A 24,317-nucleotide genomic window follows, 5' to 3' on the forward strand; every position below is an offset into this window, starting at 1 on the left:
TAAAGTCGTAAATAAATATATCATTGTTTCTTTCTTTTGTAGTAATGCATGTAATTGAATTCCAAAAGTGCGGTCTTCCTCACTGTCACATGTTAATATGGTTGCACCCGAGAGATCGCCCATAAAATATTGATGACATTAATCAGTTAATCTCGGCTGAAATACCGGATAAAAATCATGATCCTATTGGTTTTAATGTTGTCAACAGTCACATGATTCATGGGCCATTTGGAAAAGATTACTCCTACTCTCCTTGCATGGTTAAGGGGAATTTTGGTCGTCATTTTCCTATAAGGTGTTGATTTTTTCATATTTGGCATTTACATTGGTATATGTTTAATAAGCCTGTGTTTTTTATACCAAGATTTAACAACATAAATGTAGCAATATAATAACCATCCTTTTTTTCCTTATCCAGGTTTAATGCTCACACATTTTTTAACGATTGTGGCTTTCCCGTATATCGTAGACGACGCACAGGATTGACTGTGACAAAGAAGGGAGTGGAACTTGATAACCAATACGTGGTTCCTTATAATAAGGATTTATTAGTCCTCTTCCACTGTCATATTAATTTGGAGGTTTGTAACAGTTCGCAATCTTTGAAGTATTTATTTAAATACTGCTTGAAAGGTCGCGATACAGCTACCATGATTTTGAGGAAAAAACAGCAAGAAAATGAAGCAAACACTTGATCTTCAAAACCAAAGTCGAATGATGAAATAAAAAAATTTCCTTGATGGTCGTTACATATGTGCTTCGGAAGCTACCTGGCATCTTTTAGGATTTGACATACATCATCATTTCCTACTGTTGAGCGTTTGCTAGTGCATTTGGAAGGCGAAAAGAGTGTGTCTTTTAAGCAACATGAAAATCTTCAAGATGTTGCGGAGAAGGCTAAAAAGAGATTTAGCAAATTGGAAGGATGGTTTCAAGCAAATAAAAACATACCAGAGGCAAGACAGTTTACATATCATCAGTTTCCTCAGAATTTTACTTGGAAACAGGATCAAAACAGGTGGAAGATTCGTGAACGTGGTACAGTTTTTGGGCGTTTATCTGATGTTCATGCATCTTCTGGAGAAATATTTTATCTGCGTAAGATTTTGATGCACATTAAAGGAGCAACATCTTTCAAAGACCTCAGAACTGTTAATGGCATTGTGTATAATACATACAAAGAGGCATGTGATGCTCTTGGCCTATTAAAGGATGACAAACAATGGATGTCGCCATGACCGAGAATTTCAATCATGCTATGTCCTTTCAGCTGAGACAATTGTTTGTATTCATATTATCTAATAATCAGGTGGCAGATCCTTTGAAACTATGGCAACAACATTGGAAAGTAATAGCAGATGATTTTCTCTACTCAAGACGTAAAATTTCTGGAAACGTTAATCTCCAGCTAAGTGAATCAGATATCCAGAACATAACTCTAATAGGTAATTTGAACTATTTAATTTTTGTCTCATATTTCTGGAGATATAACTGAAGTCATGTTGATGTGTTATATTGAGCTAAAAGTTGTTATATTTCACCTGGTTATAATGAACTCATTTTTCCTTTTTAACTATAATTTTCTATGTAGCAGATTATAGAATCCTAATTCTGCCTCAATTAATTGAAGATATTCCTCGCACTTAAAATTTAAAATATCACTACTATACCCACCTACATTTATAATAGTTTCATGTATGTGACTAATTTCTTATTATGAGGAATAAGCTCCTCGAAATGATAGTTGTTGCAAACTGTTTGGTAACGTTAATCTCCAACTAAGTGAATCCGAATTTCAGAACATAACTGTAACAAATAATTTGAACTATTTAATTTTTGTCTCATTTCTGGAGATATAACTAGGTCATGTTGCTTTGTTATATCAAGCTGTGTCACTTTTAGAGGTTAGTCTTCATGGTTGCTATCAGTATATTATTAAGTCTATGTGTAAACAAACTTTTTAATATGTAGATGGACAATTAACTTTAATAGATTTTTTTAATCTCAATATACAAATATAATTCACTGTCAACTTTCATTATTGAAGTAGACACCATTGTATAATGCTATACAAAATTGAAATATCTGATTAGTAATATTTAGACAGTAATAAAAATCAACCAAGTTTTTCTATATGCCAAATCAATTCACATATTGTGTACCAATCTAATGCAAAGTTTAAGCAGGAACAAGATTGATAAAAATATTCTCATACTTTAAAGAATCCTCATGGTGTACTATTTATGTTATGTAATATTTACCGGATTTTTTAAAAAGTATTTAATTAAAAAAAATATTTACTCAGTTTTGTTGTACAAATTATTAAAATATTGACTACTAAAAACGTAAAAGAGAAATGTTAAAATATGAGTTAAGAGACTTTTAATTGGTTAAAATGTGAGAGGAAGAAAACTAAATTAAAATACTGAGATTTAACGTTAAACTATAATATCAATTTTATATTTCAAAATAAACGGAACCTAAATAACTGTAATAAATAAATTAAATAAAACTAGAAGATAACCGTTTATGTTATAAAAATTACAAACTTTGTGAAAAAAAATTCAAAATTGAAGAAATTTGGAGCGCGCGTAGCCCGGACAAAAAGTCCCTAGCATGAATAAAATACTCACATAATGAGTTCTGGCAATTCTATTATCGGGTTAAGAAGTAATAAATCCATTCTATTTAGCAGTGAATTTTTAAAGTTTACGGGTTTCACCGGGGTGTTTTTAATCTGGGTGGTAAATCCAGATTTCTCTAAGGTGACCCAGATTTTATTAGCCGATATATACGAGAAATGCTTGGTTTTTCAAAAAAAAAATCTCAAAAATTTTCGTCACGTCACGTGTTAGTCACGTCATTTTATAAAATTTTTGGTTCAACACTACTCGGTACATAATATTTTATTTCGGAATGATCTTTCCTGATTTGTATAATTTCAATTTCGAATTTTTTAATAGGGCACATGTTAAAAATTCGTATTTGATGATTTTATAAAATTTTGATGGTGGAAAGATTTTTCATAAAGATGGATACTTGCATGCACAAAAATCTCCTAGAAGATTAACACTAAAATAGTAAGAGTGTTTAATTAAAATATTTTATAATTAAGAAATATGGATTTTATGGATGCCCTCGATCAAATAAATATTGCAAGCAACCATAATTAGAGTAGTAAATTAGGACGATGATGATATAATTAGTCTAAATCTAGCAGTTAATTCGTCCTAAAACCTAATAAACAAACAAGGCCTAAGATCCAAAAACAATACTAAAAAATAGAAAACAGTTGTACAGAATACACGGTAAAAAAACGTCGTCTAAAGACAGAAAGCATAATATACACGAGCCTCGTTCAATTTGCAGCTCTGCACTACCTTTTTTAATGTTCTGTTTTTTAATTTACTATCTTACAACATTAGATTTTGGTTTTTTAGGATTAATCTCTTTGCATTTTTTTAGGATCAATCTCCATGACACGAGGCTTCTTTTGCAGGTTACACATGACGACTCTGATTATAAACACATTGGTGGAAAGAAATGACATTAAACTCTTGTTCATGGAGTAAAGTTATATTATGTCCAAACCAACCCCACTTGGCGACCTAATCTCACTTGAATAAACTAATCCACTAAGAAAGAGGTTTAGATTAGTCAGATTTAAGCATATGTACGTATAAACTTGGGACCATCTGATATATAATGAGTGCATGACTACAAGGAACACCAAACATGAACTTTATCGCATCCCTGCAGAACATTCACAATGTTCTCTGGATAGATATACTGGAGATCTAGGTATCAAGTGAGCAAGGAAAGTATGAAAACTTAATATTCATAACAAAAGATCATACTGACCATCTGATGATATATTCATTACAATTTACCACATGAATCAGGGACCATCTGCTGATATAGGAATACAACATGAACCATGATACCAAGAAAACGACCCTTTCAGAATCCTAAAACAATATTGGTTCTAGATGAAAGAAGGTTTCCCAGATTACAACTGTACAGAAACCAGATATTTACTAGTGGGTTTAGTCATACAGCCATTACATTAATTTTCAATAGTTCTTTTAGTGAGCTTAAGAGTGACTTCTATCTAAAGTAGCATTAAGATTTGAATATAATTTATATAACTGGGACTAATGTGTTCTACCGGAAAGTTTGAATCTGTTTATTTCTTACCCCCGAAATGTCAAATATTCAACTACGCAGAAGAAATGAAAATGTCAATCCTAAGACTACGCAGCAGAAATGCATAATATTAGCCATTCCCTATACAACACACCAACTACAACAGAAAAGGTAAAGAAAGATATACAAATGAACTTAATGATAAGACGCCATTCCCTCTGGGGTAACAAATATTAGCAGCAGACACTAGACAGTATTGTTGAATAAAGCTTGCTTCATGGAATAAAACAAATCTCTTAATTGTGATGAGGAAGAAAAGACCGATATCAGCACGAGGATTAGGTTTGAAGCCGAAGAACAAGAAAAACTGACTTCAAAAGATCTTTGAACCTTCAATATGCTAAAGACAACCAAACTACCAGAATATGACTTTAGCCGTGAATTGCAAGTATATGCAATACTTTGGCAGTCACACAACCGATGCATTGAAGCGGATGACAGACACTCACATGAAGGTTGGCATGATCCACTTATTATTGCAACAATATTATGAAGGTTGGCATAATCAACTTATTAATGTTACATTAATACTAAGAAAAATTCTATTTCAAATGCTTACTCTTCTTTGTAAGCAGTCATGAAGGTTGGCATACCCCACTGAATACAAACTGAACACGTAGAAAAATTCCAAATCTAATGCTTACTCTTCTTAGGAATAAAAGCATCTTCAACCTCAAGTTTGTACAGAACAACTGAACTCACCAGAAAGAATAAAAAGACCTACAGCTACTGCATAAAAGATACTGATATCCCATTCTAATAGTGGTGGGGCACAAGCTTTTACTTGGCAAAATTCAGGTGTCTATTTGAAAATAATTTCATACATTTAATAAAATATCAAGCATCACCAAAACAATAGGAGAGAGTGACGATATGCCTTTAGCATCAATCTATTACCGAATTAATGATAAAACATCAACAACGGATAGAATTTATAACGTCAGCAGCCTGTCAAGATGAATGCAAAAACATGCACTCAAATATAAGCAGGAATCAAAACATATATCAACACAACCCGAAATTGATAAAGTAAGGTTTTTTTATATCCACAGGTATAAATAATCCTTACAACTTATTCATGAGTTTATTTAAGGACAGTATAGTTCAAAAGAGAATTAACCCAGAAAAGGCACTTTCTTTTAGTATCTATGTATGAAATATGCAGCTATAAAATTTTAAAACATATATTTAACACCACTTTTTAACCTTCCGAATCTTTCTTGGCCCAGGAACTTCCATTCTTCCGACAGAACATCCACACCTTGCCCGAAACACGAGAACAGCTCTTCCATTAAGAGGTGCCATCTTCTTTAGCTCAGCTTCCAATTCCCGATGATGATCACGCGGCAATTCAAACAACCCTTTCTTCAAACCATCTTTACCCAAACCAGTACTGGAATTCTTCACACACTCCTCAGTTTCAAGTTGTATATCGAATTCAGCAGCTCTTTTAAGGCCTTTACAACCAGGCTTCCCACATTTCCTACTAGTACACACAGTAATTGCCAACATAGCTATGACTGCGGATAAAACACTGAGTCCTAAACATCCATAAATCATCGGAGCATTCGCAATCTCCTCTTTAAAAACAGCATATATAACCTCAATCATATCACACACTTTACAAAATAACACTTTTATATAAGGATATAAAAGAAAGCCACAAGCAAAAATCACAGCAATCAAGATAACCAAATCAATAACAGCAGAGCGAGATTGATCACAACCTGGAATATTCAAATGATTCGATGAATTGGGTGACCTTTTAAGCCTCCGCAATTGATTAGATTGCTTCACATCGCTTGAATTCACAGATTTAGCCATGCCTATATCACGGTTTGAGCTATCAAAACTAACCATTTGGATTGCAACCCAGATAAAAAGATTCAATTTTTAGCAAAACCCAATAATCAAAACTCGATTATAAATCAAATTTAGATCGACCCACAAAAGAAAAATCAAGAACTTGAAGGTGAGTTTGAAATAAAAGAAAGAAAATTCATTGAGAGATGAAATAATAAAGAAAAAAAGAGAGAATGGAGGATGAAGAAAGATTCAAATAGAGATTGGGTTCGGCCGGCATGAGAGATCAGAGTGAAATTGTGAGGATGGACAAAGAAGAGTCGTAGAAGTCATGACTCATATGTCATATATATGTGTTGTTCACATATACACTGCCACTCCTCGTCCCCTTTTTTTTTTTTTTTTTATTTATCTATCATAATATCTCTCATTTACACGTTGGGCAATATTATAATGTTAAATATATTCTTGTTGAGGACGTTGATAAATTACCCATTTGTCACTAAATTTAGCTTATCAGAAAAGCTGCTATTCAATTAACATTTTTTTATTAGATATATTATATTGTATATCAATCTATGTTTGTATAGTTCTATAATAGACATAACATTTTTTTTAAAAACAATTGAAAAGGAAAAAATATATATGTATACTTAATTGTCTCGTAACGTAATCATAAATCTAAACTTGATTAAAAATATTCGTATGAAGTTTAACTCGACTTCAATTACTGATGTATATATCCGTTGAAAATATTTATTTATTTTCTTATGATACAGATAATAACAAAAAAAAAAAGCATCGCGAACCAATAATGATGTAACAATCCTAAAATACATATCAGCATTGACATATAGTCGTTATTACACATTTAAGACAATTTGACACGAACATAAAAGAATGTACAAATATTACCGTTTGTACAATTTTTTTTGAATTTCCTTATAAGACTACAGTATTTGAAACATAATTACAAAATTATGATTTTTTTATTCATTGTTCACTTAACTTTTGTTTTTACAATTTATTTTTTCCTCTTCTCTCTTTTTTATTAAACGGTAGATTATATAGATGCAAGGTAAACTTGAAGATTACAAGGGAAAAAGTAGAGGTAAATAACAACAAGAACACAACCTAGATTGTGACGCTCTCCCAATCCGGGATCTAGATCAGAGGGTCACAACTCAAGAATATAATACATACATCTTGAAAATAATAATGATAATAATAATATAAGATAACAATCTCTTACATTAATCTGGATCATCAACATGTAATAGTGTGAAACAAACATCTATCTATAAATCAAACAAATCAAATTATTTCTACCGACAGTCTATCAAAGATTCTCTACCTGTGGAGGCACCGCGAGAACTATTCGCAGAAGTCCATTGTTAACGCTCTTTCTAGCTTTCTCTTGAGTCTTTCCATCTTTATGCTTAACTGTCAGTGTTAGAAAAATATTAAAATGAGCTACAAGACCTCAACAAGTAACTATCCAACAAAATAAAATATAAAGCTTATAATTATAAACTAGAGTTACAAATTCTTAAGTGAGGTTCAAAATTATGATTCTTTCCAGAGAAGACTTTGTTTTTATAAAACATTATTTTCATGAAAATCACTCTTTTCTCAAAACTTTCAAAAAATCTTTCTTTATCAAAACATTTTCTTTCAAAACAGTTCTTTCATCAGAACTTTAATTTCGTTCATCAAAATTATCTCAATTTCATACAATCCAATCATATGGACATCTCTTTATAAAAAATATCAAATAGTTCTTTCATTTGAACTTACCTGCATTTGCAATGACCATCTCATTTTTTAAAACAGTTCAATCGTTTGGACATTTCTTTACATAAAACATTTTATGGAGTGTTTAACGTTCTGGATTACATGGATGATCAACTTGTAAAATTCTAAAAATTAAAGTTCATCAAATTCATATCATTATTTAGGCCCGAAAAATATAATCGATTCATAACCCAATCCAATTTCATTAAATACGGATTACATCCAAGATTTAACGAAAACAAAAATCTGAAATTTTCTAATAACCCACATACAACTTTGACTTTCAAAATTAAACGAAGTAATCATATTATTTCGGACTAAAAATCGTCATCATCGTCCCCGCCGTCTCACCGGAGCTCATCGTCGACGGCGACAAAACACGAAGGTTGTAAGAACCCTGATTTTTGTAATATTTTAAAACTTCTGTGAATAGTAACTTGAGCTAATTAAGTAATACGTATGGGGATCATCATAAAATGAATAGTGGAATTTTGAGAATCCGAGATCATATTCTTGTTTATCGAGGAAAATAAGTGAATGTAAAAGCCGACGGAATTCGAAGATTCACAATTATACTACGTGTTTTCGTATCCATAAAGAATGGCGTAGAACCGGGAATACTACGTGAAATAAATAATATATCAAGGTGTTTCTATGATCAAGAGAAGGAATGGAATTGGTTATAGGATTATAAGCGATAAAAGAAATCGCTACGAAACAAGTCGTTATACGTGGAAACTATCGGAATGGAACGACGATTGCGTTTACGATAAATAAACGAATGAGAAATTAAATCCCATGCAAGTTGGCCATGCATAACCAAATCCTAACTAGTAGTTAGGAGTGTAACTAGATGATTAGAAGCTAACTAGAATAGTTAGTAGAATAGTGTTGAATAGTGATGGGAGACAAACAAGTACACAAGCCATACTTCTCCCTTTTCTCACTTCACCACACAATCAAACCAACCCATACCTTTGCCAAATTATTGTCAAATCTGCTGCATACATCCCATATATTCATTATACACTCCCACACTTTAGCCACAAAAGAAAACAACCCCTTTTCCCTCACTTAAAGCTCTCCCATTTTTCATTCCAGCAGTTCGGATTTTCTGAGCAAGGGAGAAAGAAAAATTCATAACTCAAAATATACTCATTCAAATATCATGAAATTTTTACCATATCTTCTCTATATCATGGGTAAGCTTCGTACCAAATTTCAGCCTCAAATTATTTTTTTTCAATTTTATAAAAATGTTTGAATGAGGTGCTGAAATGTAACTCCGAAATTCTAACTTGTTTCTTGGTTTTGTTTCTTAAGGAGCTAGCCCTTCTAAGTGTTTTCTAAGCAAACCAAGCCTCAATAATCCTAGCACTACCTTTTCTAGTGTCCAAGAAGGTATAAGTTTCAACCCTTTAAGGTTTTATGGTTGGATTTAAGAGTTATGTTTGTTGTAGTGTTAAGATCCAAAGGATTGTGTTTGTTTGAGTTTGTATTGATTATGTTCTTGCTAAAGGCTTGAGATGTTGAGTTGTAATCCATGTATGTGGTACTATATAGAGCATATAAGGTGTATGTGGGTGGATCTTGAGAAGTACTTGTGTTTATGATGGTTATAGGTAGTGATTGTGTTAAGATCAAGTAGTAGAAATTGAGTTTGGGCATTCTTGCACTTTATCTGTTTTCTGCAGGACATTCGGCCATGAAAATGGTTAAAATTTGAACACCACTGGCCATAACCAGATAGATCTTGTTTTGTAGTTTCTATACATGTGTAGATCATCATGAGGAGATTTACGGTTTAGGAGTTATGGTCGTTTTAGTGTAAAACATTTCTGCGATTAGCCAACTGCACTTAAGTCCACTTGCATGGTGATTTTGAAGGACTTAAAATAATTTCGAGATTCTGGAAAAATTATAAAAAATGGATATGACAGTAGAGAAGACTTTCCAAAAAGAATTTTGAGAAAATATTAATTTTTCGATTTTATAAAAATATTTTGGTAAAGCGAGCGCAAGCGAGAAACGCATAAAAACCAAGTTTTGACGCGCGTTTTCTCACGTTCGAGCTTAAAACTCGAAATGAATTTTCTAAAGCGAACGATCGATTTCAAAACTCGACCATGTTATAAAGTGAGAATATAAGTGTTGAGAATGTGACGATCGGAGATTCGTTATACTTGAGTAGTTGCGAAAGTTGCTTAATAAAAACGAGACGTTAATCGCGTACTAACTTAGACTGTTGGTTCTTGTTTATAGATCGCCAACCAAACACTAGATACCATACCACTTCGATTACTCGAGGCAAGTTTTCGAAACCCTATCTCATACTATCCATGCTATATATATACTGTTGTGATATTGATGGCATGATTTACAGTTCAAATATATATGCTTGTCTATGATATCAATGCATACGAATTATGCGATTGTTTACGAAAACAAATTTCGTTTTACACGAGTATGAGAAATTGAAACGTATTTCAAATATAATATAGGATAATGGGAGTCGGAAATATTTTAATAACGATTTAATTCCGGAGAGAGCCGAACGCGAAAGATTTCTATTTCGATAAACAAAGTACGTTCGCGTAATATATATATCAAGCGAACGATTGAGATTTTGACTTAAACTTCGAGAAATATTGGTTTATTCATTTAAGGGACACCCTTACTTGATTGATTATTTTATAAAGCGATACTTAAGGGATTATTAAATATAAAGAAAGTATTTAAAAATATACTGAATAGTTTATAAATCATTTCACGTTATTTAATAAAGATTTAACTATTCAAAGAGCAATTATAGGATACCAAATCCTGTTTTGATTATTTGATTAAGGTGTCTCCATTCGTTGGACCTTATTCAGAAATATTTTGTATTTAAGGTTTTTTATTAATTCATTGAACCTTAATTAGAAATACTTTGTACTTAAGATTTTATCAATTCATTGAACCTTATACAGAGATGTTTTATTTATAAGATTTTATCAATTCATTAAATCCCTCTTAGATTATTATGAGACCTTAGATATTTAATGTCTTCGGACTTCTAAAAACTTATTTAAAAATAGACATATTTCCCAAAGGTACTTTCTAAATTATTCAAAACTCTTGAAAGAGATTAATCATTTGAAACGTATCAAAACCTTAGGGAACTTAGTCTAGAAGCATAAGAGTTTTGCTTCCTCGTTCAATAAAGAACAAGTGAGTAATATATGTGTCACCCTACTACAGATAGGGATTTGAAAATGATTTTAAATTCAAAACTCCGACAACTCCCAAAGATCAATTGAGTTAAAAGTAATGAATAAAACATCTTATTTACAGGTCAACTTTTAACGACCTATTCCTTCGAAAAAGGATTTTGAGCAAAAGATATAAATGTTTTGGGACTGGAATGTGGCCTGCCCGGCACGGAGTGGTATCGGGCAGTGACCAGGCGCGGAGTGGCGCATTATGCAAGCGCGGAGTGGCGCATTGTACGGTTATATGGTCTATGTGACCATTGACTTTCGGACTTGCACGGCAATGGGCAACCACCGTGTAGTGTCTTGATGAGCCCAAAGGCGGCTAGGTTTGTATTCCTTCTACTAGTAGAGAAAATTTCGTATTCGGCTGATCACCGATACGTGGTTTATTCCAGTATAGTCCCTTTCTTCCATTTTGGAAAAACTGTTGTGAAATATACAACAGAGAGCCGATAAGGCTGAGTTTTAAATAAGGATATTGATGAATATATATCAAATCCATTTGAGAAATCTGCCGATAAGACTGAGTTTAAATAAGGATGTTGATGATTATATATCAAATCCATTTGAGAAATCTGCCGATAAGGCTGAGTTTTAAATTGGGATGTTGACGAATATATATCACACCCATATGAGAATCTTGGTTCGAGTAACATCTTGAGATTTTGAAATAAAATGAGTACGAGTATAAAATGATTTTGAGAAGGAGATGAATACAAGTATTCAGTGGATATACTATTGTAGTTGATTTTGAGAATTTTATAAATTTGATAAGCATATAAACTTTCAGAACGCTTTGGAGATACAAAGTATAATTATTGGTTTTATTTATCCTTACATACTTAATTATGGGGATATATACCTTGCTGAGCTTTAATGCTCACCCTTGCTTTTATATATCATATCACAACAGACTACCAGCATGGATCAGACCAGGACTGTTGTCCTTAGGCGGGTAAGGAACGCTCGTGAGTTCCGTAGGCTTTTTGTGCGCCAGCCCCGTCAGGTAGATAAGTGGAAATGATTTATTTAATAATGTTTCCAAGCATATAACCTGTGTGTGTGTGAGTCTGAATAAAAGGTCGAGTAATATTGTGAAAAGAGAATTATTTAATTAATAAGTGATCGTAACAACCCGAATTCACGACCTTGGATTTGGGGGTGTTACAGAAATGGTATCAGAGCCAAAGGTTATAAGTCTTGGAAACAGTAAGAGTAAAATGGGTAGACTGAGGATCTAAAAGTTAACAAGAACTTTCATCGAGTTCGTAGTCGGATTACTATGGAGTAGTCGCGACAGTAGTACCCAAGGGGACCTTAGCCTTAAGAGTTGAGGCATTGGTTGAGTTATTAACAGTTGATTGAAAAGCCGACATTAAGGGAAGAGAATGAGTTGTAGCACTCAGAGAAAAGAGTGCTAAGAGTTATATGCAAAAGAGAGTCCATTGGTTGAGCCGATAGAGTTTGTTGATGGACTACCAGGAGTTATGTTGAAGTGTTTATGTGAAGTGTTATACGGAAATTGATGGGATCGTTTAAGATCGACAAAATGAGGAAAGGAGAAAATTGTACATGATTTTTATAATGTTGATATAGAAGTGGAGCTAAGTCTCCGGAGAAAGCGGGATGAAAACGATACCCCAATACCATGGGTTGATTGGAAAACCCGAGTCTTGCTACTCATAGCTCTTTATAGAGGGTCCTTGAGGAGACATATTAGGCAAGAATCAAGATTCTTAATTCTTTTACTATTAAGGTTATTACGTTACCTGAATTGGTTGAAAGTATTGTTCCGATAATAAGGGTTCAATACATGATAAACAGCGATTCTACCAAGAAGGGTATTCGCTATACTATTGAGGAATCTATGTCCTATAAGGAAGATTTTAGCGTGTCCCAAGATGAGAATGCTATGCGATAATATGAAATCATTTCGTCCGTTAAGCCATTATAGCTCGGCACGGAAAGCGAGAATCGACAGAATAATTTTCGAAAAGTTTCATGCTCCTGCAATCAACGCAGCAAGCTCCGAACTGCTGGAGGAGAAGACCAATAAGTCTGACGCAGAATTGCAAGAGTGGGATATCACTAGGAGCTACGTGTATATTCTCGACAGGATGTCGTCTTTTGTTAACGCATCAAATCAGGTGCGTGGGCACAACGTTGCGAGTAACTAAAGAGGAATGAAGAATGTATTTGTGGCAAAGCGAGTTATTAAGCGACTTTAACATAATGAGGAGAGACGCGAATAATGTTATATTGGTGATCTTTAATATTAGCATAACGATGCCACCCCGACATATTGGGGAACTAGAGCAAACCCTGCTGAATTGGTAAACCAAAATAACCAAGAACACGAGGAAGTCGAATATAATGAATTCGACTTAGAGGATTACAATGAAGAAGAAACTATGGATACTAACGAGGGGGAAGGCCAGAGCGGAAACCCCATGGACCAAATTATGAATCTTCTTCGAGATAATTTAAATTGTCACCCTCAACCCAGGTTGATCATGTTCCAGTTACTAATGTCTTTAAGGCCTTTAGGTTGTTAAAACCCCCAGAAATTTCAAGGGACTGCTAATCTGTTAAGGCCAGAGCTTGGCTGAAAGAAATGGAAAAGAGCTTTGAGATAGTGCCTATAGAAGAGACACAAAAGACCGTGTTCACCAATTATATGTTGAAAGGAGAAGCAAATTATTAGTGGGAACCTAAAGGAACCCTGGAGACTGATGTGATTATCACATGGGGAAAAGTATTTCCCAGGTTTATGGAGGCTCAGATGGAGTTGAAGTTTCTAGAGATTAAGTAAGATAAGATGTCAGTGGCTGTGTACAAAGCCAAATTTATTGAACTGTTGAGATTCGTGCCGGAGTTTGTGAACACGAAAGAGAAAAAGGCAAGGAGATTTCAGTAAGGGCTGAAACAATGAATTCAGGACCGAGTGTCATTACTTGAGATAACAGACTATGTGCAAAAAGGCCTCGATTGTAGAGGCAGAGAGTGAGCAAGGTCAAAAAGAGGAAGAGAGCAAGAAGAGGAGTTCGGAAGCCAAGGCGGTAGAGCGATAAATAGAAGTTTCCGATTAGGGCTGAGAGGGGAGCGGTGTCCCAACCCGTAGTGGGTACCAGGTTTAGCGAACCGGTAAGCAAGAGTATCGCCCAGGGAGGTGGTCAATATAGGACTATGTTTTATAACCAGTTTCGGTCACCCCTACCAGATCATAAGTCATGTGGGGAGAAACATCTCGGGGTATGTAATTTGGGAAAAGAGCTACTGAGGTTCTTTAATTGCAACCAACCAAGACATTATTCTAGCAACTGCCCCAACCCAGCTAGGGCGTGATAGCAGGTAACCTTTTACTCAATTTGGTTACTGCAAATATTCTGTTTAATTCTGAAGCAACTAAGTATTTTATATCGCGAGATTTTTGGCCAAGTTAAAACTTAATGTGATTCCAATGCGAGAATTATTGCGAATAGAAATAGTGAATTTAGAGGTTGTTCCAATTAATGAGATTCATCTAATCTGCAAGTGGGAACTAGGAGGGAAGTACTTTAAGTTGGACTTAATTCCTTTCAGGCTGAGAGAATTTGATGTGGTCTTAAAAATGGATTGGTTGTCGAGCAATGGTACTTAGATTGATTATTAAGGAAAGAAAGTTAAAATCCGAATGCCTAACGGTAAGGAAATTGTGATTAAGGGTCAGCGTCAGACCCAGAAATTTTTGAATATTGCTCAAGCGAAGCAATTATTGAGGAATTATAGCAAAGCGTATTTAGCATACGTGGCGGGTACCAAGAGAGAAGCCCCGATGTATGTGACATACCAGTTTTTAACGAATTTGAGGATGTGTTTTCCAAAGACCTTTCAGGATTATCACCTGACCGAGAGATAGAGTTCGCTATCGAATTAGCATCAGGAATGACATCAGTTTCAAAAAGCCCCATATAGGCTAGCCCCGGTTGAAATGAAAGAATTGACTTCACAGTTGCAAGAACTGTTGAACAAAGGAATGATGAGACCTAATGTGTCACCATGAGGCACACCAATGTTGTTTGTCAAAAAGAAGGATGGCAGTATGCGATTGTGCACAGAGTATAGGGAACTGAATAAGCTGACTATTAAGAACAGATACCCTCTCTCTAGAATTGACGATTCGTTTGACCAACTTGAAGGAGTTGTACACTTTTCGAAAATCGATCTAAGAACGGGATATCACCAACTGAAGATTAAAACAGGGGACAAATACCGTATTTCGCACGAGGTATGGACATTATGAGTTCTTGGTGACGTCGTTCGGGCTAAAGAATTCCCCAGTAGCTTTCATGGACTTTGTGAATCGAGTGTTTAAAAAGTATTTGCACGTGTGCGTCATTATTTTTATTGATAATATTTTAGTCTATTCTAAAATGGAGGAAGAACATGCGGAATATCTGAGGATAGTGGTAGAAGCATTGAGAAGAGAAAAGTTGTTTGCCAAATTCTCAAGGTGCGAATTCTGGCAAAATGAAGTTCAGATCTTAGGACAATTGATGAGCAGTGAAAGAGTGCTAGTTGCCCCTACCAATGTTGAGGCAGTATTCCAATGAGAAAGAATAACCACACCTACGGAAGTAGGAACTTTTTGGGAATTAACCGGTTTTATGAGAGGTTCGTACAGGATTTCGCTAAGATATCAGGACCTTTGACTAGGCCTACTTGCAAAACGGAAAAGGTTGCGTGGAATGAAAAATGTGAGGATAGTTTTCAGGAATTGAAAAGGAGTTTGGTAACAGCCCCCGTGCTGGCATTGCCGATGGATATTCAATTCATCCTGGAGGTACCAAGATGTACCGAGATCTAAATGAATATTATTGATGACCCAACATGAAAAGAGACGTGGCCAATTGAGTCAGTAAGTGTTTGACCTGTTAAAGAGTGAAGGTGGAACATCAGCGACTGAGGGGACTCCTACAACCCTTAGGAATTCCGATGTGAAAGTGGGAACAAATAGCCATGGATTCTGTGGTAGGATTTCCCCGAGCTAAGGCTAACCGTGATGCAATATGAGTAATTATATATCGACTGACCAAGTCAGCATACTTTCTTCCAATCAAGAAAACCTACATGGTGGATAGATTAGCAGAGCTATACATCAAGGAAATTGTGATAAGACATGGAGTCTCTGTAGCTATCGTATCTGACAGAGATCCCCGATTCAACTCCAGATTTTTTTGAGGAGCTTTCAGGAATGCTTATGAACCAAACTGAATGTGAGTACTGCATACCATCCCCAAACCGATGGACAAAGTGAGTGAATCATTCAGACATTGGAGTACATGTTGAGAAATTTTGTAATTGATTTTTAAGGTTATTGAGATGAACACCTATCTTTGATAGAGTTTGCCTATAATCATAGTTATCATGCGAGTATAGAAATTCCCCCACATGAGGCGCTGTATGGTCGGAGGTTCCATTCACCCTTGTACTGGGATGAAGTTGGTGAAAGAAAGTTACTAGGTCCCGACTTGGTGTAAAGAACGAGGGACATAGTTGAGTTGATCAGAGGATGACCGACAGCGTAAATATGCCGACTTAGCACGAAAAGACAGAGAGTATGAAGTGGGTGACCAGGTATTTTTGAAAGTGTCACCATGGGAAGGACTGATGAGATTTGGAAAGAAAGGGAAGTTGAGTTCCCGATATATGGGTCCTTTGAGATTTTGTGACAAATAGAACCGTGGCATACGAATTGGCTTTACCTCCAAACCTTCAACAGGTTCATAGTATTTTTCATGTGCCAATGTTGAGAAAGTATAATGCGGATACCAAGAATATAGTGAAACATGAGTAAGTACTAGATCTATTCTACATTGAGCAACCAGTTAAAATCATTGGTTGAAAAGAGAAAGTACTCAGGGACAAGAGTGTCAAGCTATTCAGATTCTTATTGAGACATCCCAAGGTCGAGGAGTCGACTTGGGAATTAGAGAGCCACCTGCGAGAAAGGTACCCCCATCTATTTGTGAGTTGATTCCGGGACGGAATCCTTTTAAGGGGGGGAGACTGTAAGAACCCTGATTTTTGTAATATTTTAAAACTTCTGTGAATAGTAACTTGAGCTAATTAAGTAATACGTATGGGGATCATCATAAAATGAATAGTGGAATTTTGAGAATCCGAGATCATATTCTTGTTTATCGAGGAAAATAAGTGAATGTAAAAGCCGACGGAATTCGAAGATTCACAATTATACTACGTGTTTTCGTATCCATAAAGAATGGCGTAGAACCGGGAATACTACGTGAAATAAATAATATATCAAGGTGTTTCTATGATCAAGAGAAGGAATGGAATTGGTTATAGGATTATAAGCGATAAAAGAAATCGCTACGAAACAAGTCGTTATACGTGGAAACTATCGGAATGGAACGACGATTGCGTTTACGATAAATAAACGAATGAGAAATTAAATCCCATGCAAGTTGGCCATGCATAACCAAATCCTAACTAGTAGTTAGGAGTGTAACTAGATGATTAGAAGCTAACTAGAATAGTTAGTAGAATAGTGTTGAATAGTGATGGGAGACAAACAAGTACACAAGCCATACTTCTCCCTTTTCTCACTTCACCACACAATCAAACCAACCCATACCTTTGCCAAATTATTGTCAAATCTGCTGCATACATCCCATATATTCATTATACACTCCCACACTTTAGCCACAAAAGAAAACAACCCCTTTTCCCTCACTTAAAGCTCTCCCATTTTTCATTCCAGCAGTTCGGATTTTCTGAGCAAGGGAGAAAGAAAAATTCATAACTCAAAATATACTCATTCAAATATCATGAAATTTTTACCATATCTTCTCTATATCATGGGTAAGCTTCGTACCAAATTTCAGCCTCAAATTATTTTTTTTCAATTTTATAAAAATGTTTGAATGAGGTGCTGAAATGTAACTCCGAAATTCTAACTTGTTTCTTGGTTTTGTTTCTTAAGGAGCTAGCCCTTCTAAGTGTTTTCTAAGCAAACCAAGCCTCAATAATCCTAGCACTACCTTTTCTAGTGTCCAAGAAGGTATAAGTTTCAACCCTTTAAGGTTTTATGGTTGGATTTAAGAGTTATGTTTGTTGTAGTGTTAAGATCCAAAGGATTGTGTTTGTTTGAGTTTGTATTGATTATGTTCTTGCTAAAGGCTTGAGATGTTGAGTTGTAATCCATGTATGTGGTACTATATAGAGCATATAAGGTGTATGTGGGTGGATCTTGAGAAGTACTTGTGTTTATGATGGTTATAGGTAGTGATTGTGTTAAGATCAAGTAGTAGAAATTGAGTTTGGGCATTCTTGCACTTTATCTGTTTTCTGCAGGACATTCGGCCATGAAAATGGTTAAAATTTGAACACCACTGGCCATAACCAGATAGATCTTGTTTTGTAGTTTCTATACATGTGTAGATCATCATGAGGAGATTTACGGTTTAGGAGTTATGGTCGTTTTAGTGTAAAACATTTCTGCGATTAGCCAACTGCACTTAAGTCCACTTGCATGGTGATTTTGAAGGACTTAAAATAATTTCGAGATTCTGGAAAAATTATAAAAAATGGATATGACAGTAGAGAAGACTTTCCAAAAAGAATTTTGAGAAAATATTAATTTTTCGATTTTATAAAAATATTTTGGTAAAGCGAGCGCAAGCGAGAAACGCATAAAAACCAAGTTTTGACGCGCGTTTTCTCACGTTCGAGCTTAAAACTCGAAATGAATTTTCTAAAGCGAACGATCGATTTCAAAACTCGACCATGTTATAAAGTGAGAATATAAGTGTTGAGAATGTGACGATCGGAGATTCGTTATACTTGAGTAGTTGCGAAAGTTGCTTAATAAAAACGAGACGTTAATCGCGTACTAACTTAGACTGTTGGTTCTTGTTTATAGATCGCCAACCAAACACTAGATACCATACCACTTCGATTACTCGAGGCAAGTTTTCGAAACCCTATCTCATACTATCCATGCTATATATATACTGTTGTGATATTGATGGCATGATTTACAGTTCAAATATATATGCTTGTCTATGATATCAATGCATACGAATTATGCGATTGTTTACGAAAACAAATTTCGTTTTACACGAGTATGAGAAATTGAAACGTATTTCAAATATAATATAGGATAATGGGAGTCGGAAATATTTTAATAACGATTTAATTCCGGAGAGAGCCGAACGCGAAAGATTTCTATTTCGATAAACAAAGTACGTTCGCGTAATATATATATCAAGCGAACGATTGAGATTTTGACTTAAACTTCGAGAAATATTGGTTTATTCATTTAAGGGACACCCTTACTTGATTGATTATTTTATAAAGCGATACTTAAGGGATTATTAAATATAAAGAAAGTATTTAAAAATATACTGAATAGTTTATAAATCATTTCACGTTATTTAATAAAGATTTAACTATTCAAAGAGCAATTATAGGATACCAAATCCTGTTTTGATTATTTGATTAAGGTGTCTCCATTCGTTGGACCTTATTCAGAAATATTTTGTATTTAAGGTTTTTTATTAATTCATTGAACCTTAATTAGAAATACTTTGTACTTAAGATTTTATCAATTCATTGAACCTTATACAGAGATGTTTTATTTATAAGATTTTATCAATTCATTAAATCCCTCTTAGATTATTATGAGACCTTAGATATTTAATGTCTTCGGACTTCTAAAAACTTATTTAAAAATAGACATATTTCCCAAAGGTACTTTCTAAATTATTCAAAACTCTTGAAAGAGATTAATCATTTGAAACGTATCAAAACCTTAGGGAACTTAGTCTAGAAGCATAAGAGTTTTGCTTCCTCGTTCAATAAAGAACAAGTGAGTAATATATGTGTCACCCTACTACAGATAGGGATTTGAAAATGATTTTAAATTCAAAACTCCGACAACTCCCAAAGATCAATTGAGTTAAAAGTAATGAATAAAACATCTTATTTACAGGTCAACTTTTAACGACCTATTCCTTCGAAAAAGGATTTTGAGCAAAAGATATAAATGTTTTGGGACTGGAATGTGGCCTGCCCGGCACGGAGTGGTATCGGGCAGTGACCAGGCGCGGAGTGGCGCATTATGCAAGCGCGGAGTGGCGCATTGTACGGTTATATGGTCTATGTGACCATTGACTTTCGGACTTGCACGGCAATGGGCAACCACCGTGTAGTGTCTTGATGAGCCCAAAGGCGGCTAGGTTTGTATTCCTTCTACTAGTAGAGAAAATTTCGTATTCGGCTGATCACCGATACGTGGTTTATTCCAGTATAGTCCCTTTCTTCCATTTTGGAAAAACTGTTGTGAAATATACAACAGAGAGCCGATAAGGCTGAGTTTTAAATAAGGATATTGATGAATATATATCAAATCCATTTGAGAAATCTGCCGATAAGACTGAGTTTAAATAAGGATGTTGATGATTATATATCAAATCCATTTGAGAAATCTGCCGATAAGGCTGAGTTTTAAATTGGGATGTTGACGAATATATATCACACCCATATGAGAATCTTGGTTCGAGTAACATCTTGAGATTTTGAAATAAAATGAGTACGAGTATAAAATGATTTTGAGAAGGAGATGAATACAAGTATTCAGTGGATATACTATTGTAGTTGATTTTGAGAATTTTATAAATTTGATAAGCATATAAACTTTCAGAACGCTTTGGAGATACAAAGTATAATTATTGGTTTTATTTATCCTTACATACTTAATTATGGGGATATATACCTTGCTGAGCTTTAATGCTCACCCTTGCTTTTATATATCATATCACAACAGACTACCAGCATGGATCAGACCAGGACTGTTGTCCTTAGGCGGGTAAGGAACGCTCGTGAGTTCCGTAGGCTTTTTGTGCGCCAGCCCCGTCAGGTAGATAAGTGGAAATGATTTATTTAATAATGTTTCCAAGCATATAACCTGTGTGTGTGTGAGTCTGAATAAAAGGTCGAGTAATATTGTGAAAAGAGAATTATTTAATTAATAAGTGATCGTAACAACCCGAATTCACGACCTTGGATTTGGGGGTGTTACAAAGGTACCCAAATCGGGTCTCCAATCATGGGTTCCACCGATACACATTGTTAACATCACAAACCCCAAGCTAATTCATCATAAACGAATCCGAATTTTTTGAAAATCAAACCCGACCCGAAATGCTTTATCATGAAATTGAACTGTACATACATATATACACATATATAAGTACATAGCAGCGGTTAGGAAGATAAAAGAAGTAAGAATTCAATCTCAGCACCTAAAAAAAAGAAAAGAGATGAAGAAATGATATACAGAGAGAGAGATTAAGAGAGGGGAGAGAGAGAGAGATGCTAACTGATGAGGAGAAAGGGGAGAGTAAATCCCAAGGCGATTTTAGTCTTTGGTCATTAAAATCTGATTTTTCTTTATATTTACCAAAATTCTGAAAATACTGAAAACGAACTTGTAAATTTAATAATGGGAGATTAAAAATTCGTAAAAATTGAAATTTTATTTTTCAAATGTAGAGAATTAAATTATCGTTCTTCACATATCTTTAAAAATATTTTTTGAGAATATATATTATTTTATACGATTTTTGCAAGTTACTACTCAAAAATTAAAATAACAGATTTAAAATCATTTAAAAATATCAAATCACCAATATAAGTTCAACTATCATTTTTATTAAAGTCTCTAGGGATATTCTAAAGGTAACACAATAAATGTCATTATTTTATCATATCCTAATTATTTTAGAAAAATGTTTAAAGGCTCACATATTTATATTTTCGAATAATAAAGCCCTTAAATTCATTTAAAAAATACATCGATCACATACAAATCCAACGTACACGTCATATGGAACGTATCCACACATTCCATAATCAAACCTCGTGATTTCACTTAATTTTTATATTAAATCTTAATTATACTCACTCATTCATTTTTGACATATACATAAAATCCAATAACATTCTTCGATCATTTCTTCACTTTATTCGTTTAACCCAATTCGATACATGCGATCACATCATCATGTATTCACATGCTTTCCCATTAAAATCATAACTCAGTCATTTTTCTTTATTCCTCATAAATAATTATTTTCCAATAAAATGATACACGTACTCATTTATGTATGTCACACGATAACTAGTATCGATCAAACTTTCGTTTCGTTGTTATATCAATATCAATACATATAACACTTATAGGCACATCAAATTGAAACAAAGTAAATCCATATAATTATTTTTAATTCCACACAAATTCACATTTATTTATAAAATAAAATATGCAAATTTCCTGGATATTACATCCATCCTCCCTTAAAAGGATTCTATCTCAAGAATCACGCCTTAGTGAACAAATGAGGATAATTTTTGAGCATTACGCTTTCAAGTTCCCATGTCAATTCCTCAAATCTATAATTCTTTCAAAAAACCTTTAATAGCGACACTATCTTATTTCTAAGCGCCTTCGCTTACCGGTCTAGTGTTTTTATCGGCTGCTCTACACACGCCAAATAAGGCTAAATCTCTAAGGACTCATATCCTAATACAAGATTCATTCTCAGAACTATAACGATTAAACACTGTTAGGAATGTATGTGCATTAGTTTGATGATATGTTTAACAAAATACTTAAGTAGAAATTTAGTGTCTGTAGCCTCAACGGATAAGATCACTTTGGCTATCCGTTGATGGTGTAGCTTTACTTAGAAATAAGTCTAGTGTTGTAGCATATTTCAGTCTCTGTATTTAAAAATGTAATTCTTGGAAGTTGAGAGAAACTATGAGTCATGTTGACTACTAGATGATATGCAGATAGGAAGGCCAATTGTAAATACTTCATGCCTTGTAATTGTGTATAAGTGAAGTGGTATCAACGGATGACTTAAAGACCTTCAACGGATGAGAAGCTAAGCTTCAACGGATGTCTCTAAAGCTTCAACGGATAAAGTCATCAACGGATAACATCCTTCAACGGATGAGTGCATCAACGGATGAAAGCTTCAACGGATAACATCCTTCAACGGATGAGTGCATCAACGGATGAAAGCTTCAACGGATGTTCTGATGATTAGCCGTTGATAAGGGGTAGTTGTACCTACAAACAGAGGCACATGGGTTGATAGAGACAACTGAGATGTGGTAGCCGAATTTCAGGAACAACAGAAAAAGCAGCCGTTCTTCTCTAGTACAAAGATGCAATAGTCAACAAAGTACTGGAGTGAACAGGAAAAGAAGCAAGTGAAGATCTTATTTTATTACTGTATTTTATATTGTTCTTCACTTGTACACTTGGTAATATATAAACCAAGTAGAAGCTAGTAATTAGAAGAGAGATTTTCCAGAGCTGTTTAGAAAAATATTGAGAGAAAATTCATCTAGTTTGTACTAGGATGCAGCTGTGATCAACATTGTTTAATCACAGATTTTCTAATATACCATCTCTGGTGGAACAACAAATCCACCAGAAAAGTTTTTAAGGTCTGTTGTGTTCTTTACATTTGTGCTTGAATATATATCTGTCTGTATTAGCTTAAAGCAATTCACACACTTGTTCTTCTTGAACACACAACTTTCATAAACTGCTCAAAACTTGAAAAAGTTTTGAGATTTACATTCAACCCCCCTTCTGTAAATCTCATTGTTAGTCCACTAGGAATAACAATTGGTATCAGAGCAGGCTCTTGACATACAAAGAGTTTAAAGATCTTGGAATCTAACAAAGATGAGTAAGAAGGATATTGGAGTAAAGATCCCAGTTCTTGACAAAGACAGTTATCACCATTGGAAGGTGAAAATGCACCTTCATCTACTCTCCCAAGATGAAGGTTATGTAAACTGCATTGAGAATGGTCCTCACATTCCCCACAAAGTAGCAACAGTTGCTACAGCCACAGTTGCTGTTGGTCAATCCATTCCAAAACCTAGGGCAGAATGGACAATGGAAGACACAGAAGAAGTCCACAAGGATAAGAAGGCTATGAACATTTTGTTTAATGGTCTTAACATGGATATGTTTGATAATGTGATAAATTGCACAACTGCCAAAGAGGTTTGGGACACAGTTCAACTACTGTGTGAAGGTACAGAACAAGTGAAAGAAAACAAAATGCAGCTTCTCATTCAACAGTATGAATACTTTCATTTTGAAGAAAATGAATCTTTAAATGAAACATTCAATAGGTTCCAAAAGCTGTTGAATGGACTGAAGCTGTA

At 34.5% G+C, this 24,317-nt stretch overlaps 1 protein-coding gene across 1 annotated transcript; it reads right to left on the reverse strand.

The window, feature by feature from the left end:
- Window positions 1-5,224: 5,224 nt before the first annotated feature.
- On the reverse strand, window positions 5,225-6,397 carry LOC141718234 (uncharacterized). Its single transcript, XM_074520614.1, has one exon. The coding sequence runs from the start codon at window positions 6,064-6,066 to the stop codon at window positions 5,395-5,397; it is 672 nt and encodes a 223-aa protein (XP_074376715.1). The 5' UTR covers window positions 6,067-6,397; the 3' UTR covers window positions 5,225-5,394.
- Between the last annotated feature and the right edge of the window lie 17,920 nt (window positions 6,398-24,317).

This window comes from Apium graveolens, chromosome 4 (assembly GCF_009905375.1).
Source record: "Apium graveolens cultivar Ventura chromosome 4, ASM990537v1, whole genome shotgun sequence".
NCBI lineage: Eukaryota > Viridiplantae > Streptophyta > Magnoliopsida > Apiales > Apiaceae > Apium > Apium graveolens.